Below are 17239 nucleotides of genomic sequence, written 5' to 3'. Positions count from 1 at the left end.
TATATACATATATAAAGTAGTTTATACATATAATATTAAATATTGATTAAAGATAATTTTGTTGTTTTTATTCAAACCTATCAATTTGAGACTTCTCATTATTTCAAAATAAAAACGAAAAATTGCAATAGGTAAGAATATCATTCAAAAAATTCTCAAAAAAAAAAAAAGAAAAAAGAAAATTGCCGGCAAATCTATTATTGAAATTCGAATGTATCAGATAGCTAAAAAATATTAATGCAACAATCTAACAAATTTAAGAGTTGTGCATATTAAGCAACGCGATTGCATAACTCGTCCTTGCTCGATCTGAAATAAGATTGGCTTTCACTTTGCTCACAATCAGTTAATATCTCATAGTTGTCAGTTCATAGTGCGAAACGACTTGGACAGATAGATATAGTAGAATTCCTGTGTCTTAACAAGTTACTCCTTACTATGATACATTGTAAATTTCCATAGGACTTTTCCATGGAACTTTCCATACATTTTTTATATATAAATCGGTGCATAGACAAAGGTTTTTGTTATTGTTATAAAGTTAATAATTTATATCTAATTTGATAAATGTATGAAACAGAAAATAGCGGTAAACAAAACGAATATAAAAGTTCTTTATTCAAAATTTGCCATCATAAAAGTTAAATTATTATATGATACATTGTTACGACTTATAATAATTAAACACGTTTTTATATACATTAACTATATTAGTTTTTGATAAACAACAATAGGAAAAACAGCAGTTGAAACCAAGAATACTTAAAATCATGCCAGAAAAAAGTAAATTCAGTGCATCAAATAAAAATAATGTTTGTATGTATTTCATTAATTTTATTAATAGTGCTAAAAATATATGGATTATGCGAAATAATTTATCGCCATTGCACTTCAGTGATAGATTTGCCGTCAATTTTCCCTATTTTTCAATGAGAATTTTTGTATAATTCATTTATCGAAATTTTTCAAATTTTTATATTAAATCTCTATATACAATTTATAAAACCGTCAAAATAAATATACTTATTGTTCTTATCTATTTGCACCTTAAAACTTAATATATGCAAAAAGCTGTCTACTTCCCTTATAGATTTAAAACAAAAACTTTTATTACGGATATTTCTGTTAAGGAAAAAGATCGCTTTTTAGTTCTGCAAAAAACTGTCATTGAAATTTAACAAATTTAATGTAACAGCAAGATGTAATATATTATTAATTTGTATTCAAGTTTTTTATTCAACATTACCTTTTTTTATTCATCAGATGCAAAGGCCGCTGAAGCTGCGCAGAGCGCATATTACGATCCTAATAGACCTCAATGCGCTTACGTTCCACCACCAGAATATTATGTAAGCAGCTTTTTATATTTTTTCAGATACACATATAAAATATATTTGTAGCGGCAATCAAACACATTTACAATTTTTATTTTTTTAAAAAAACACGTCTTATAAAAATTATTTTTTTTTAACGCACATAAATTATCTTTGCTCTATTCTTTTAATACACAAAGCAAAACATCTCTCATCTTATTCTACTACATTATAAATTTTATTGTAATTGTGTTTTATTCTTTATAACGCGAGAGATAATTTTATCAAAAATGTATAAAGTCAGAAAATATCGAAGTTTTGGTCATCGCTCTACTTATCTACTTATATTTACATTCATCAACAATGAAAGTATTTTTATTTTCCTAAATTAGGAAGATTTCGCACATACATACTATGCTACAAAACAGTATATGTATTGAAATTTCTCAATTTCGACATATGTAATAAATTTTTTTCGTCATTTCAGGAGAGTCCACCGGCTTATGCTAAGAAGTATCAGTGAATATATACATTGCATAAATTATATAGTGCAATCGATATGCATTCCACCTTAGACGAAAACTGCAAAATCGTATGTTGTCGCGTATTTAATATTTCAGATATTTGTGCATTATGTTTGTTATGCAACAATTCTTGAATCGAAACGCGTAGATTCAAGATGAAGGCTGAAAAGAAATGCTATCGTTTTTGTCGTTACAGCGCTATGCAATGTTAAAACACAGGCATTATTCTGTAAGATATTTGCAATAATATTAACGCGAGTATTTAAAATAATTTCTTATGTATATGTTATTCCTTGAAAACAATTGTATTGTTATATTTCACGCGAGTCTATATAATTACAAAATAAATGTTTACACGCATGTAAATATGTAAACTATTTGTACAATTGTGTATTCGTTATGAACACATGTATCTCTTTCCAAAATCTTTCCTTTATTAAAAATTACAAAAATGTATGATATTGACAACATGACGCTACAAATATTGTAGTCGAATATAAAAACGAAGATCAATATCGATCTTCGGAGAAATATATTTTTATACAAAATTATTTCTTCCATATTAATTAGAGAGAAAAAGAAGGAGAGCTGATTTATTTACAATAGATAGTTTATTACAAAGCTATATTATTATTTTTGGACTTTTTCGATGTAGCTAATCATTTAAAATGTATTCAAATATCTCTTTCTCTTCAATACAATATTATTTTACTTATTCGAATGACCGAAAAATGGCAAAAAATTGCAGCATTAAATAAAGAAATGCTGGGTACGAGATGCGATATTAATATATCGTATTCAATCTCTATATCTGCGAAATGATAAAAAAAAAAAATAACTGCTTAGAGTCCTATCCAAGCAGCTTGTACATTATATATAAATATACATATGGTCTAAAAATAATGGACGTGTAAAATCGTTTCCTCCAAGTCTACCCATACTCGGAAGTGATTGTCAGACTAAGATTTCCATTTTCAATGCGAGTACTGTGATACCAAATCCTCGTATCCAACAATACAACGTCCGCCGCGTCGACGGTAAATTGAAAAGATGTGCATTCGCTGTCGCATTCCGGCGTCGGAGCCACGCTCCAAGTTTTACTACCTATTATCTGGGCTTGCCACATGAGTCTCGATATATAATCCAGCTGAAAAAGAAAGAAAGAAAGAATTGGAAATATTTATAAGCGTGTAATGCAATTTCAAGAGAGTTTGTCTCTTCGAATAAAAAACTCACGTGCATGACGGCACCCTCCTCGTAACCCATGAAGATATAGTTGCTGCACGGAATTTCCGCGTCGTCCGGCAGGAAATGAGGTACGCTGTAAAACCGCTTCATGGCATCCAAGATTCGCGGATGACAGTTTTTCCAGCCGACGTACCAGGGATCTTCGCCCTCCCGATGCAGCGCTCGCGCTTCGCTCATTGCGAACACCTCGCGAAGATTTGCGAAGTCGCTCTTGAAACGCAGGAACTGGCACTCCTCCTCCACCGATTCGTACGCGCCCTCGACACGATCGTATAAATTCCGAAAGAATTCCAAGGTGTACGTGTCACGCGCGGGCCAGTTGCGGGCCGCATCCTTTATTATCATAGGCCGAGACGAATAAGAATAAGAGCGAAATTCTTCCTTGGTCAAGTTGGGTAGAATTAATGGTGCTTTAACGTCGCGGCAATAATCGCAATTCGATATCGATCTCGTGAATTCCCATACGAGATAATTATTCGGCAGCAGGCATCGAGTTTCTTGAAATGTCTTAATTATATTCGTATTAAGACATCTATTAAATAAGCAGTATAGGAGGAGCACGAATAGCACCACCAATATTTTCTTCGTGAAGCTACAATTTTTCACACTTTTCGCATTGTCGATTGTCATAGTGATGGATTTTAAATCATTCATCGTGGCTCCATGTTGGATATAATTTTCAGTTAATTTAAAAAACATTTTTCGTACGAATTCTACGTTATTCTCTGTCACTGCCATCCTGTGTGTTATGGAAATTTAAATATAATCATACTCTTGATCGGCCTTTCGTTTCGTTTTTGTAAGGAGCTGTTCATAGCTTTAGCTTCATTTATATGACTTTTTAACAAGCTGAATATATTTCTTGTTTTTTTTTTTACTGTGAAATAAATTAAACTTTCGATATATTTCACTTTGCAGTTGTATTACTCATCGATATTTGTTATATAATTTCGATCGAGTTTCGATATTAATAGTAATATTACGATTAATATAGCCATTCTTTATACTGTTGACATTGCGTGTGTCTCTACTTACGCTTATCATTTCTTCCTGGGCGCAAATACGTATATTTGTATTGTACATGAATCATTGCTTTATTTAGAACTTGACGTGAACTGTCTATTTACATTGTACCAGAAGATTATGGAACTAAATTATAAGAATCTAAATTATAAGTTCAAGTTTCTCTCCGAATAATTGTTTTGCCGCGTTATTTGTCACGACACAGCGATTTTTATGCACGAAGACAGATCATGTGATTCATAAAACGCTACTCTAATAATAATAATAATAATAAAATATATATTATTATTTGATAATTTATGAATCACATGATCTCTGTTTTTATATATAAGAATCATTGTGTCGTGATATATACATACAGGGTGTTTTTAAAGTGACCATCTATTTTACAAAATAGGAATTATAAAAACACTTTTAAAACATAAAAAATATATACTTTATAAATCTAATTTAATTAGTTTCTACATGGCGATCATCAATGTCTCTATAGATCTCAAAGCGATCGACTGTTTCGCGGAACACACAAGCAACTGAACTTTTAAAATACATGAATTTAATAATGAATATACCACACATACATTATAAAATACCAACGTATAACATTTTTTTAAAATATCTCTAATTTCACCAAAATATAGATAGTCACTTTAGGAACACTCTATATATACATATATGCGAAGACAGAGATCATGTGATTCATAAAACACTGTCAAGTAATATATACGATATAATACAGTTCATATAGTTGAGCGCAACATTTTGCTCGACCTTGAGCTACATACGCGCGACTGCGAGAGGTGCAAAACTGCTCTATTGATTATACAGCAGAAGACTTTCATCACCCGGTTGGTGGGGATCTCTCCTTCCAACGACATTCACATCTGCTTTGCGAATGGAAGCTGCAGCTAAGTACTTTAACAAGACGTTTCCTGCGTAGCGTGTTCAACAGATGTGTTCTTCCATCTCTAGTAGAAAAATAGCTTGCACGCGCGTGGTGTGTGCCCCCGCGCACACATACAATACGCATACACACGTGCACGTTTAAAAACGTTTTTCATGTAAAGGAGAAGAATGTACAAAGTCATTTTATGCTAATTTTACAGTAGAGCATTTTTAAAGTTTGCGTACTTCTTTAAATAAATCCTGACAATGTTATATTGTTCTGAAGCACTTAAAATAATCTTAATTACAGTAATATAACTCATTTGATATGCAATTTTATTAGTAACTTAACATGTATAATTATAAAAAATCAAAAATTCTCTTGTATATTGGTGTGACTAAACATGTTCTTTCATTGTACGCGTATTCTTTCACTGCTTTTTTCTTCGACCTAATAAGCGGGTTCTTTACCTTTTGGAATAATCTAAAACTACTTTATCAGAACTACAACATCAATAGTGTTAGCCTGAAAAGACAAAAAATGGACTTGGTACGTTCTTCCCCTGGATCCTTCATGTAGCATCGACAAGATAATACATGCGGTTTAAAGTTATTCTGTTATTGTTATTATTATTTGCATTTAGTCGGGTCTAGAATTGTGATTAAAAAGATGGAAAACCATTAAAAAACAAAGTCTCAGAAGTATTTATTTTATCAAATCACACAACATAATGTACAAGTCCCATTCAAATCTTCGACTTATTCCGAAATAAATCTCTCTCTCTCTCTCTCTCTTCGACGCAAATCTTTCTTAGACAGTTATTAACTGTATATATGAATTACCGCAAATTTTGATTTTTATTTTCGAGCAATTATTCTCTTAAACAAACGGTTATAAAACCTAACTTACACAACATTAAAGAACATACGTAAGTTTTTCATATTTAGTTTTCACAGATCATGGCATAATAATGGATCCGATCTGATATTTTTTTTATACTTGTTACTTTTTGCTAGTAGGCCAATCATAAACTGTCTCTGAATAGAATTTTTAAATTTTATTATAAACGTGAAATATTCGTTGTTATTCTGTTGTAAAATTAATATGATAAACGAGATGTAAACTTTGTTAATCCATTTTTTTTTATTCACGAGGACTGCTTTGATCGATAATGAAATAATATGCGCTATAGCTTATATTATGAAAAAAAGAAATATATACAGGGTGTCCTAAATCCGCACTATCTGGCAGATTCATTGAAATCATTTGGAGATGAAAATCCTAATATCAAAATATCGAAATTATATTAATTCTTAAATGAAAAGCGTTTAAAGTTGGTCAATCGGATTATTCAACATTCGCATTTTTAGACACAGTAATAAAACTGTTGTTATGTTTGCATTAATGATAAAAGAGTTATGCAATTTCAGATTTTTAAATGATTGTTATCTCTGTAAAGAAAGACCCTTTCAGGACCCTTCGTTATATAATCTTTTTTTATTATTTTCGTATGCAGAACTCAGCCTCAAAATTTGTATAGATTTTTCTATTACACCCTGTATATACAGGGTGTATCGAAAATCGTGATACAAGCAAAGTGGAAATAATTCACTATGCAAAGTCATAAATGTAGAATGAAATTTTTGTATATAAGGCTTCGCTTTTTTGAGAAAATATGTGCACATCTTCGTTTTCGATTTTGAAAAAATCCATCAAGTATGCACTTGAATAACTTGAATAACTAGAGTCGGCTTATAATAGATCATATTACAATTATTTTTATTCATATTTATAAACAATTATTACATTATAACAGTTATTACATTGTTTACAAATATGAATAGAAATAATTGTGCATGAGATCAGTTGAATTGACTCTCGTTGTTAGTCAAGTGCTTATGTATTCGATAGATTTTAAGTTAAGTAGATTAAGTAGATTTTTTCGAAAACAAAGTTTTATATGAAAAAATTTTGTTCTATATTTTCAACTTGTATTTGTGTGAAAAATCATCTTTATTTCGCTTGTGTATATACCAAGACTTTTATATTACCCTGTATATAAAATCTTCAAAACTCAGAAAAAATGTGTGTGTATATATATATATATATATTGTTGCAAAAATGATAAAAAAAATAAAATTATTAAAGCTTAACATGTATCAAAAGTAGACCTCATACAGTCTTTGAATTGTGTAGAGGTATATACAAATATCATCATATTAAATTATTTGACACACACATGCACATACACACACAAACTGAGCGAGTTATATAAAAATAAATGAGCAATAAGAATTTAATCATAGGTTGCAAAAATAATAATTGATTAAAAGTTTATTTATAAATGTAGTATTATGATTTTATCTCTTTTGCTACAACATTCTCATAACAGAAAGCACTATAAAAATCTAATGGATCACATTTCTATGCAACTTTTCAACACAAATAATAGAAAAATATCGTTTCTTTTTATTTTACTTATAAATTTTGTAGAGAGTATGTGTTCAGAAAAATAATCGCGCACTTATTGGAGATGTATATGTATATATATACACATACAGAATACACACTCTTTGTAGCAAAAGAGTTAACTGGTCTATAAAATGGAATTTTGTGAAAATCTCTTATTGAATAAATAATATATCAGTATAAAATTAATATCTGTTTTACTCTAATTAATATTTTAGTCCAATTATAACTTTTGTATCATAATATCCACATCAAAATAACATTTTTATTTCAAGAAAGTTTTATCAATAGAATCTCACATACACACACATACACACATACTCATTATTTATTTTTACAAATTTTGAATAAAATTTGCAGATTTCAAAAAATCTATAGATACGACACTTTGATAAAATAAAAACAAAGAATTTAATCATATATTCAAAGACGCATATAATATTATCACAACACATTATTATGGAAGTTCCACTAATCACAGTTCTCGTGTAAAAGACTGTCTAACTTACATTCAGCTGTGTAGAAAATTCAGAGTACACTTAAATCTTGGCTATGAAAATATAAAACATTGGCATATATAGTATGATTACATCTTCTCTCCCAATAAATCAAGACTTACTGTCATCTAAATTATTTTCTTAGCGAGATAGACTATGTTTATTGGGTATTCTCGATGAATATAATGCAACTCAAAATAAATTATATTACTTACTGTTAAAAATGTGTGTGACTAGCTGACAGTTTTTGTGTCAATGGAACAGCAGTGTTTGTATCAATGTTTACACCTGGTTTAGTTTTGCTTTCACAGAAATTTAAATTTCCAGCAAATCAATCAGAAGTAACACCACTTGCCAAGAATAGCATCTTTAATAGCAGATATGTACTGTGCAGGGACCCAATATATCCAGTATCTTGACGCTTCCGTAGTGCCTAATTGTATTGCCTACAAATTTCAAAGATTATTAGATTAAGCTTTGAGACGATAAGATCATTAAATTTGCAGCATAATAGTAAACCTAATATAAGCTCAATATATGTACCATAATATGATACTCGGGATGATCATGAATAGGTTCACTGTGAACACCTTTTATTGAATTCATAGGTATTTTGTCTGTTCTTTCTTTTGTGCCGATCCAAAGTTGATCTTGCTCCAATTTAAATGTTAGTCTAACTTTTCCTCCAGATTTGTTTAACATTCCAGCTAATGGAAATTCTGGCAAAGGTTCCTATGTCATTAGTTGGCATCAGTTATAATAAGTTTCATCATATATGTAATAGACTTTATAGAAATTATACAACCTTGCTATCTAGTATTCCTGGCATCACATCCTCTGGAATACCTTTATCTAAGACTTTCCTATGCACTTTCTGTTGTGAAAGAGGTTCTTTGCTCACCGAAGAAACAGCTTCATCAATGAGATCTTGTTTTGTTGGAATTGACACAGCTAATACATCATCTAACTTGGATCCAACTATCATGACTTTGGCACCTTAGATATTATAAGGTAAGATTAAAGAACAATTTTAGATGACAAAAAATAAATATTTTGTACAATTCTAAGATATAGCTCAAAGATTACCTTTTGTTATTCCCAAATTCCTAAGAGTCTGATCATCTTTGGCTAATCCCTTAAACATAACTTTCTGCATTGCCTGTGGTACTGAGATAATTTTCTGCAAATGTGTTTTTAATTCGGCAACTGTACCGTCTAAAGCAAAATTCACGCTAATCTTTTGTTTGTTGTAAATCACTGTAAAATTTATATTCTCCGTGGGCGGTTCTTGCAAGGCAGTCGCTGTTGTATCCTGTGATTCGCTGATGTTGTTTTCCTGTTCTGTTGTAAGTTCCTTTGTATCTGTTTCCAAATTTTCCGTGGACTTTGGATTCGAGGCGAGCTCCGAACACGGGGATGAGTTGCAACAACTGTTATTGTCGTCGTTCTTTACTGTATCTGAAGAGATAAGAAATTTTTTAATATTGCAAATCTCTGTTTCGCAAGAACTCCTAATAGTAATTATTTTACAAATCGACTAATTTATATGAATCAGAATCGAAATTGTCGCAAACTTTTTTTTTTACGGGAACCATGGAAAGTTACATCGAAAAATTTTGAGTTGTGTCTGTTCTTGAAAAAGTATATATATATATTTCAGCGTTCAACCGCAAAAAAAGAACGTACATTGCTGCATCAGGAAATCGATAAATAATAATCTACAAATATTATACACTAAGAAACTTTCGATAAAAACAAGTTTAGAAAAGGAGGGAGAGGGAGAAAGAGAGAGAGAGAGAGAGAAAGAAACAGGTCATAAAATCATCTGACATACACAAACACACAATAATGCGTTTCGACGAAACATCGCCAAGCATCTAATCTGCTAGTTTTGTTTCTTACACGATTAGAAAGAAGGACGGTGAAAAAGAAGCTGAGGGATGAAAAATTTTTGAGAGAAAGCACATAAAAAATAAACAGGATTTAGCAACATACCAACGTACTCCATGTTGAACTCCGTGTTTCATTGGCCAATCAAAATTATCACAGAGAGCGTTGCTCATCGTGATATCTGTGACGTATGCTTTCCAGAATGACTTTCGAATTTTTGAATCCATATATTTCTCTTTACGCGATGAAACGTGGTATAAAATGTACCGAGAGAGAGAGAGAGAGAGAGAGAGAGAGAGAGATATTTTTATAAAGAAAAGATTTATATATAAGATTATATGACTTCTTAAATATCACATAAGTTTCAAAAATGATAATAATGGTTGCATTACAACTTACAACGCTAATGGGCTCAGAAAATGTTTGTCATATCTGTCAATTAAAATCATGCAATAACAAAATTACGCAATATCGATGTAATTTGATTAAAGCAGTTATCAATCTTTGCCTTTAATGTATGTAGGCTTGTGATTTATATATATTAATAATTTATTATATATTATTATAAACGTCATCCGCATCAGATTTAATAACATCCGTAGTTCTAAAACTGGCCAATCAGTAGTCGTACATACTACATAGGAACTATAGATTAAAAAATTAGAATTCGACTAATCAAAACGAAATAAACTAAAATTTCTTTATTCTGATTGGCCGTATTTCAATCTTCAATGTGTAGTCTGACGCGATTGGTTATCACATGTCGCCGCATGCGACACGTGACCTGCGTACAGTAAAAGCACGAGAAATATTTCACTAACCAAATTGATCTTTTACTTCGCGTGTTTCTGCCAGAGAAGGACGATGGTGAGTTCTGCGTTTCTTTACGATGTATCCATTTATTTCGTTGGGCATCGTATTATTCTATATGTGAGAGTATTTAAGAATCAAATCTTCAGACTCTGATTTCATTCCGTATGTATTTCAGTCGGCGCATAAGACATTTATCATCAAGCGGAAGCTTGCCAAAAAGCTGAAGCAGAACAGGCCGATTCCACAATGGGTGAGAATGCGTACTGGTAATACTATCCGGTAAGTGTAAGCTATTAATTACTTCGAAACTTTGTCATATCTTATCTGTATATATATAAATTGAAAGATTTTTTTTCACTAGATATTTAATTTGCACATTAATATCTCGAAATTGTATCTCTTATGATAATAGTATAATTGTATTTGAATCATGGAGATACATTTGTGAATAAATTAGAGATATGATTTTATAAAATTTTGGACCATTTTGTTTTCTTTGTTCGATGTTATCTTTGTATAGTTTGTATTGATTTTTCTCATTTGTCTTTGATGCGACCAAACTGTCAGCGTCATAATTTTGTTATGAATGCAATAATTTATTTAAAGCTATATTCTTTCTCTCTCTAATGTTGGATATTATAAAGACATTATTATATTATCAATTCTTGACTTTGACAAATATTAAAAATTTATAAGCTGTTTTTTTTCACATATAAATTTGTTTTCAGATACAATGCTAAGAGGCGTCACTGGAGGAGAACTAAATTGAAGTTGTAAAACCATGTAAACATACATAATGTTATTATTATAACAATGTAATGCATGATTTAATAATAAACATGCATATATATAAAATTTAAAAAAATTAAATATTTGTCGTAATCTTCAGCATCTACGACAGTGCAAACAAAAATAAACTGTTAAAGTATAAAACTGGTGTATATCTTTAATATATATATATAAAGTATAAAACTGGTGAATATTTTTAATATATATATATATTTGTATATTATTTTGTCACAAAACATTTACAAAGAGTTCGGTACTTTGCGCATATGCATCTGCTTTAACCAATCTTCTAACAATTCTTGTCCACTTTTAGGGTATGGTAAATAGTAATGTTTAGGTGGTGGTCCTTCCTCCAAACGTACAAAATAATGGCAATATTTATAATGAATAGTTCCCTTGCGACCTCTAGCATGACGTCGTAAACCTTTTATTACTATACCTTTAGTACTGAATGATTCTGCTGTAAAAGTATTAGTTTCTTTATTATCAAATTATTAAAAGACTTAACATGTGTATAGGTATATAACAAAACTCAATTAATGTAATCGATCATTGATTAATAATATTTTTGTATGTACTTACCAACCCACAAATTACTTTTAAACTCGACATTATGATTTTCTACAGCTAAACGTTGAGCTTCTAATATAACTTCTTTAGCAATTTCAGCACCTTTCATATGCAGAAAGCTCAACTGTTTTACAGCCTCGTCCACAGACATTCCTCGTACAAAACCAGCAACGTACCACATTTTTTTTGGGCTATATTTTATATTGGCTTTCATATGGCATACATACTGAAAAAACAAATATATGATAAGAATGATAAACAATTACTTCACATTATGTATAATAGAATAGACTTACAGCAGGCCTTCTTTCTTCATCTGGTTTTTGAGGTGAAAAAATAGTCTTGTTATAATCAAGAAAATGTGTCGGGCTCTGATAATTAGACAATTTAGCCCTGCATATCGAAGAAAGATGGAAACTGCATGTTGGTAGATTTAATATCTTTACTGTGGTTGGTGATATATCCACTCTACTTATAGCAAATCTACCATAAAATGCTAAATGTTTCACACACTGACGAATACTCTGCATTTTCTATAAATGTATACCTGTATATAAGTTGTATATAACAATAAAAATCGACCTTTAAGTATTATAAAGTTAAATAGAGGACAGATTTAAATAAGAGCCAAGTGCCAAAAATAAAAATAATATTTCTTAAAAAATTAATCATTAAAATTTATAAATTCAAATAAATATCAAATAAATTTAAAAATAAATGGATATTTATTTGTAAATTTGTATATATATATATATAAATGGTAACAAAATGTGGAGTATAACTGCATGACAAAAAAATTATAATGTTTAATCACGAAAATATAACAAACTCCAACTGAGATTTTTTGATGAAAGACAAATTTATACAAGGAAAGTTATAGATAACTTTCGTAAAGTAAAAATAACGTTCTCTCAAAGACTATAACCTAATAATCAATTATATTATTTTTATTATACGCACGCACATATACTATACAGATAAAAATATTCTTACAAAGAAAATTTTCAATTTGTTCAATTTGAATATATCAGTCGGATATCAATTGTCTTTATTTCATAAAAATAAATTAATTTTTGACTATTCACATATAGAAACAAAAATATGCGCATTTGACTTCGATTCGCGATACACTGATACACCTTGTGTATGTGTAGACGCATGCGCTCCCTCTTTCGTTCTTCTACCAACAGCCAACAGCATTCAGTTTACATACTTGCTTCTACAAAATAAATGTTGAAAAAAGGTTTTTCCTTAATATTTACATATTACATGAAACAAAGTGATATTTAAAATGACAGAAAAATAAAACGAATTTTTTGATAAAGTTTATAAAAATTTTAATTACATTTTTTATATAATAATAAAACAGTGTATCATAAAATATGAAATACAAGTATTTATATTTTATATATAAACAATTTAAAATAGTTATGTAATATAATTAGTTACATGAAATAAACTATTTATATATGTAAACAACTTATAATATTTACAATTTCCCAGTAAGTTCGGGTACAGCTTTAAATAAATCTGCGACTAATCCGTAATCTGCTACTTGAAAGATAGGAGCTTCTGGATCCTTGTTGATTGCTACAATTGTCTTAGAATCCTTCATGCCGGCAAGATGTTGAATTGCACCCGAAATTCCAACTGCTATATATAGATTCTGAAACCATAATGAGACTTTCTACATGCTTTCAAAAAGATATGCAAAAAGATTGAGATAAACTTATTCTAAAATGGGATTCCACAAAATTATTAATTTTATTTACCGGTGCAACGATTTTCCCTGTTTGTCCTACTTGCAGATCATTCGGCACGAATCCTGCATCAACCGCAGCACGAGAGGCTCCTACCGCTGCATTGAACTTATCTGCCAATGTGTATAATAATTTGAAATTTTCACCAGATTTCATTCCACGTCCACCAGAAATTACAACTTTGGCAGATGTCAGCTCTGGTCTGTCAGATTTACTAAGCTCTTGTTTAATGTATTGCACTTGATTAGAAATATAATCGCTAGTAGGAAGATTTTCGCATTTAGCATCACCACCTTCCAAAGGTAGCGGTTCGAAAGAGGTGCTTCTTACAGATACCACTTTCACATTGTCTTTAGATTTAAGAGCCTGAATAGCATTACCAGCATATATAGTGCGTACAAAAGTATCTGATGTTTTTATGTCGATAATATCACTTATTGGAGATACATCTAACTTGGCTGCAACCTAAAATTAAATATGTTTATACAAATTAATAAAATAAATCAATACAAAATAAAATATAAATATATTTAGTTGATACACTCTTGGAAATATGTGTTGCGCACTAACCCTGGGAAGCAACGCTTTACCAAACGCGCTCGCACCAGCTAATATATGTGTGAATTTGTGTTCATTATACAGTTTAAGTATAAGCGGCGTCAATGATTCTGCAGTAAATCCTTTAAATGCATCACTGTCTGCAAGAAGGATCTTGGATACACCTTTGGCCTTACATGCGTTCTGTGCAACTGTGTCGCATTTTGTGCCAGCAATCAGTACAGTTACATCGCCACCGATTTTCTTTGCAGCTGTCAATGTGTTACAGGTGATTGGTAGTAAATTTTCGTTATTATGTTCTGCAATAACCAAGGTAGACTCATAACGTATCAATGAGCCAAACTGTAAATAAATGGCATATATGTTTAAAATATTTAAATTTCTATCACACATATTTCATATATCAAAAATAAATAAAATTGAAAAGATTATCATTTAAAAAGTTTAATCAACAAGCATCTTTAAAATTGGAAAGTAATTGCAAAGTTCACAATACGTTTACAATATAGTTCACTATTGAGCTAATATTAAACAAACATAAATAGCAAAATGTTTTATATTTCTTGCTAAAATTTAATACAATAAAATGTAATAAGTATCAGAATTAGAATGAATCTTTAAGATCATAATCATCAGAAAATACAAGAGATACGAATTTGAATTAAAATAAATGAAATAAATGAATAACGAGACACGCTAAAAAAAAACATGCTCACTTTGTTAGCAGCCCGTAATGTTCTGGTACAAGCGGAAAACATTATTATGGAAATTTGATTTCTCTTCTTGCCTTTAATGTATATTAAACTGTAGAAAAATAATGCTTTATGATCTCGGTGACGATAAGGTTCAAAGTCCTAGCAGCTGTAGCAGAGATATCATTAAGTGGGGGTTTTTACGTAGGCATGCATGATAAATCCGAGGCAAATTACAGAACATATATTACGTGTATTAAAAATATATAATTTAGACAAATATATATTTGAAAAAGCTGTATTTATTATGATATTTATTTGTGTGCAGCATTTATATATACATATCATAAGATCTGTTTTCCTCCTTCGTTATTCAATCCGCCTCCGTCGGTATATAACATTCAAATTCTATATCCATATTGGACATTATATATGTATATATATATTCGAATTTTTATTGGTTAAGATTCTTTTCAAACAAAAATGGCTAAAAAGATTTTTTTATTTAACTTTTATATATACTAGATAAAAAATCCCATATGATTTTTCCTTATATTATCTTCTTATTCTATTATTATATTGTGATTAAATAAATACGATTCATTTTTAACATAATTTTATTGACTTTATTAATAGTTTTTATTAATAAAATTTAATTTATATCATTAGACATTACAAATATTTCAATTTATCTTCGTTTTCTACCACCAACTTTTTTGTGTAAGTCCCGTTTGCCTTTTCCTGCTTTTGGTTTTTTAGTTCCTTTGCTTCGTTTGAGTGAATCTTTCTTCTTTTTGTTCTTACTTGCAGTTTGTTTTATCCTATAATATAAACAAAATTAATCCATATAAATATTAATACATATATATGAATATATATTGTCATGTCCCGCGATTTCCTGCCATTTTCAAATATATGTCCTAAAAATGTACTATATAATAAATATGTACTAAATATGTACTAAAAATAGGAAAAAATAGAATTCTATTATTTTAAATGAGCAATTTTTTAACCTTCTTGTCTTCAATAAATCGATTATTAAAGTCTGTATTAAAGCGCAAAGAGTAGAAAGACTTATGTTATTTTACTATGTGTGTGTGTGTGTGTGTGTGTGTATTATGTTGAAATTAAATCTGTACAAATAAAAACTTATGCTGAATAATTTTCATGGAGAACTTTTGTTTTCTTTTCTAATATGCTATCCACTAAGTTTTTATTTTGAAATTTTTCCTCAACAATATTTAATGGAGGTGCTTTTCTCTTCCTTTTCATTCCAGATACTTCTTTGGCAATTCCTTTTGCGTCCTTCTCTTTTGGTAGCCTACAGCAATATTATATTGTTTTGAGAAAAGAATTAGAGAAAATAAGTTATAAGATATAAAGAGCGTACTTAGTCTGGAATTTCCCAACAGATGCGGTAGATGTACGTGCTATAGTTAGAGCTTCAGAAAGCTGTTGAGAATTTTGAAAGTGGTCTCTAGTGGGTAGACCAACTCTTGGCAGTTTTATATTTTTTGATTTGGCTATATTGCGAAGCCTTTGAAATTCATTTTTGGACTGTCTTTCTTTTTTAGCTATTTTAGCTACAGAAAATGGATCATTGGTTGGATCATCATCATTTTTGGCTTCTATCAACCATTTCTTCTGTTTCAGAGCATCTGCTCGTTTATAACCATATCTAGGTATCCATTCCTCAAAAAAAAGTTCACGAAAAATCAGATAAATTGAAAGCTATATATTATATTTAGACTTCAAAATTATTATAATTATATGAAGATATCTTAGAAGGCAATTTCTAATGACTCATCCTATATATATAATTAAATTACTAACTGTAATAGAGTAGTTTTAAATCATAATAAATCTCTTACTTTTAATTCTTCGTCCCATTTCAGTTTGGTTTTACCCTTATTCTTGACCTGTATTCCCTTCTGTTTGGCGAATTGTTGCCACTTTGTCAAAGGTTTGGGTTTTGGAATAACACGTGAGCGTGGCAATATATATTCAGGTTTGGGCAATGTAGCCATTATAACATCATTTGTCCGTTCTACCGGCAGCTCCCAGATTTTATTAATCAGTAACTGCACATTGTCTCTTGTCAAACTTTTTAAGTATGAATCTGATTTCGATCTGCAAAATATAAGCATAGATTTAACAATAACGATATTATAAGTTATTATAAATTATAAATTGATTAAATTATTAATTAT

At 29.9% G+C, this 17239-nt stretch overlaps 7 protein-coding genes across 12 annotated transcripts in view; 2 read left to right on the top strand and 5 right to left on the bottom strand.

Annotated features, from left to right (window-relative positions):
* Positions 1 to 2214, top strand: part of LOC115233952 (WW domain-binding protein 2) — a 4663-nt gene extending 2449 nt beyond the window's left edge. Inside the window, exons 5-6 of the mRNA XM_029804604.1 lie at positions 1264 to 1349; positions 1801 to 2214. Of these exons, the coding sequence (XP_029660464.1) occupies positions 1264 to 1349; positions 1801 to 1836 (122 nt within the window). The 3' untranslated portion in view covers positions 1837 to 2214. The remainder of the gene's footprint in view (positions 1 to 1263; positions 1350 to 1800) is intronic.
* Positions 2215 to 2253: 39 nt separating this feature from the next.
* LOC115233948 lies at positions 2254 to 4232 on the bottom strand. Its single transcript, XM_029804600.1, has 3 exons — positions 4121 to 4232; positions 3074 to 3824; positions 2254 to 2984 (listed from the first exon to the last, which is right to left on the bottom strand). The coding sequence occupies exons 2-3, from the start codon at positions 3821 to 3823 to the stop codon at positions 2769 to 2771; spliced, it is 966 nt and encodes a 321-aa protein (XP_029660460.1). The 5' UTR covers position 3824; positions 4121 to 4232; the 3' UTR covers positions 2254 to 2768.
* LOC115233949 (ubiquitin domain-containing protein UBFD1-like) lies at positions 4121 to 10049 on the bottom strand. 5 transcript variants are annotated; one of them, XR_003883860.1, is made up of 6 exons: positions 9792 to 9849; positions 9044 to 9415; positions 8763 to 8953; positions 8501 to 8689; positions 4833 to 8403; positions 4121 to 4234 (listed from the first exon to the last, which is right to left on the bottom strand). XR_003883860.1 is itself a non-coding variant. In XM_029804602.1 (5 exons), the coding sequence occupies exons 1-5, from the start codon at positions 9963 to 9965 to the stop codon at positions 8293 to 8295; spliced, it is 876 nt and encodes a 291-aa protein (XP_029660462.1). In that variant the 5' UTR covers positions 9966 to 10049; the 3' UTR covers positions 4121 to 8292. The 5 variants fall into 5 exon arrangements, 3 of the variants coding, with proteins under 3 accessions (XP_029660462.1, XP_029660461.1, XP_029660463.1); XR_003883859.1 differs by having other exon boundaries at positions 4121 to 8010; positions 8173 to 8403; XM_029804602.1 differs by lacking the exon at positions 9792 to 9849 and adding an exon at positions 9953 to 10049 and having other exon boundaries at positions 4121 to 8403.
* Positions 10050 to 10588: 539 nt separating this feature from the next.
* LOC115233979 (60S ribosomal protein L39) lies at positions 10589 to 11588 on the top strand. The gene is made up of 3 exons (XM_029804655.1): positions 10589 to 10714; positions 10836 to 10939; positions 11389 to 11588. The coding sequence occupies exons 1-3, from the start codon at positions 10712 to 10714 to the stop codon at positions 11435 to 11437; spliced, it is 156 nt and encodes a 51-aa protein (XP_029660515.1). The 5' UTR covers positions 10589 to 10711; the 3' UTR covers positions 11438 to 11588.
* Positions 11589 to 11640: 52 nt separating this feature from the next.
* Positions 11641 to 13185, bottom strand: LOC115233978 (39S ribosomal protein L22, mitochondrial). 2 transcript variants are annotated; one of them, XM_029804653.1, is made up of 4 exons: positions 13013 to 13185; positions 12316 to 12566; positions 12032 to 12245; positions 11641 to 11909 (listed from the first exon to the last, which is right to left on the bottom strand). In XM_029804653.1, exons 2-4 carry the CDS (start codon positions 12547 to 12549, stop codon positions 11689 to 11691), a joined length of 669 nt encoding a protein of 222 aa, XP_029660513.1. In that variant the 5' UTR covers positions 12550 to 12566; positions 13013 to 13185; the 3' UTR covers positions 11641 to 11688. The 2 variants fall into 2 exon arrangements, with proteins under 2 accessions (XP_029660513.1, XP_029660514.1); XM_029804654.1 differs by having other exon boundaries at positions 12316 to 12552.
* A 186-nt stretch (positions 13186 to 13371) lies between these two features.
* LOC115233977 (electron transfer flavoprotein subunit alpha, mitochondrial) lies at positions 13372 to 15221 on the bottom strand. The gene is made up of 4 exons (XM_029804651.1): positions 15054 to 15221; positions 14350 to 14679; positions 13792 to 14244; positions 13372 to 13685 (listed from the first exon to the last, which is right to left on the bottom strand). Exons 1-4 carry the CDS (start codon positions 15093 to 15095, stop codon positions 13509 to 13511), a joined length of 1002 nt encoding a protein of 333 aa, XP_029660511.1. The 5' UTR covers positions 15096 to 15221; the 3' UTR covers positions 13372 to 13508.
* Positions 15222 to 15631: 410 nt separating this feature from the next.
* LOC115234005 (ribosome biogenesis regulatory protein homolog) overlaps positions 15632 to 17239 on the bottom strand; it is a 4802-nt gene continuing 3194 nt past the window's right edge. The window contains exons 2-5 of the mRNA XM_029804691.1: positions 16901 to 17159; positions 16420 to 16721; positions 16183 to 16350; positions 15632 to 15856 (exon numbers count right to left, since the gene is read on the bottom strand). Of these exons, the coding sequence (XP_029660551.1) occupies positions 15718 to 15856; positions 16183 to 16350; positions 16420 to 16721; positions 16901 to 17159 (868 nt within the window). The 3' untranslated portion in view covers positions 15632 to 15717. The remainder of the gene's footprint in view (positions 15857 to 16182; positions 16351 to 16419; positions 16722 to 16900; positions 17160 to 17239) is intronic.

This window comes from Formica exsecta, unplaced genomic scaffold (assembly GCF_003651465.1).
Source record: "Formica exsecta isolate Colony F162 unplaced genomic scaffold, ASM365146v1 scaffold192, whole genome shotgun sequence".
In the NCBI taxonomy this organism is placed as follows: domain Eukaryota; kingdom Metazoa; phylum Arthropoda; class Insecta; order Hymenoptera; family Formicidae; genus Formica; species Formica exsecta.
This window is presented reverse-complemented; position numbering and strand designations above follow the sequence as displayed.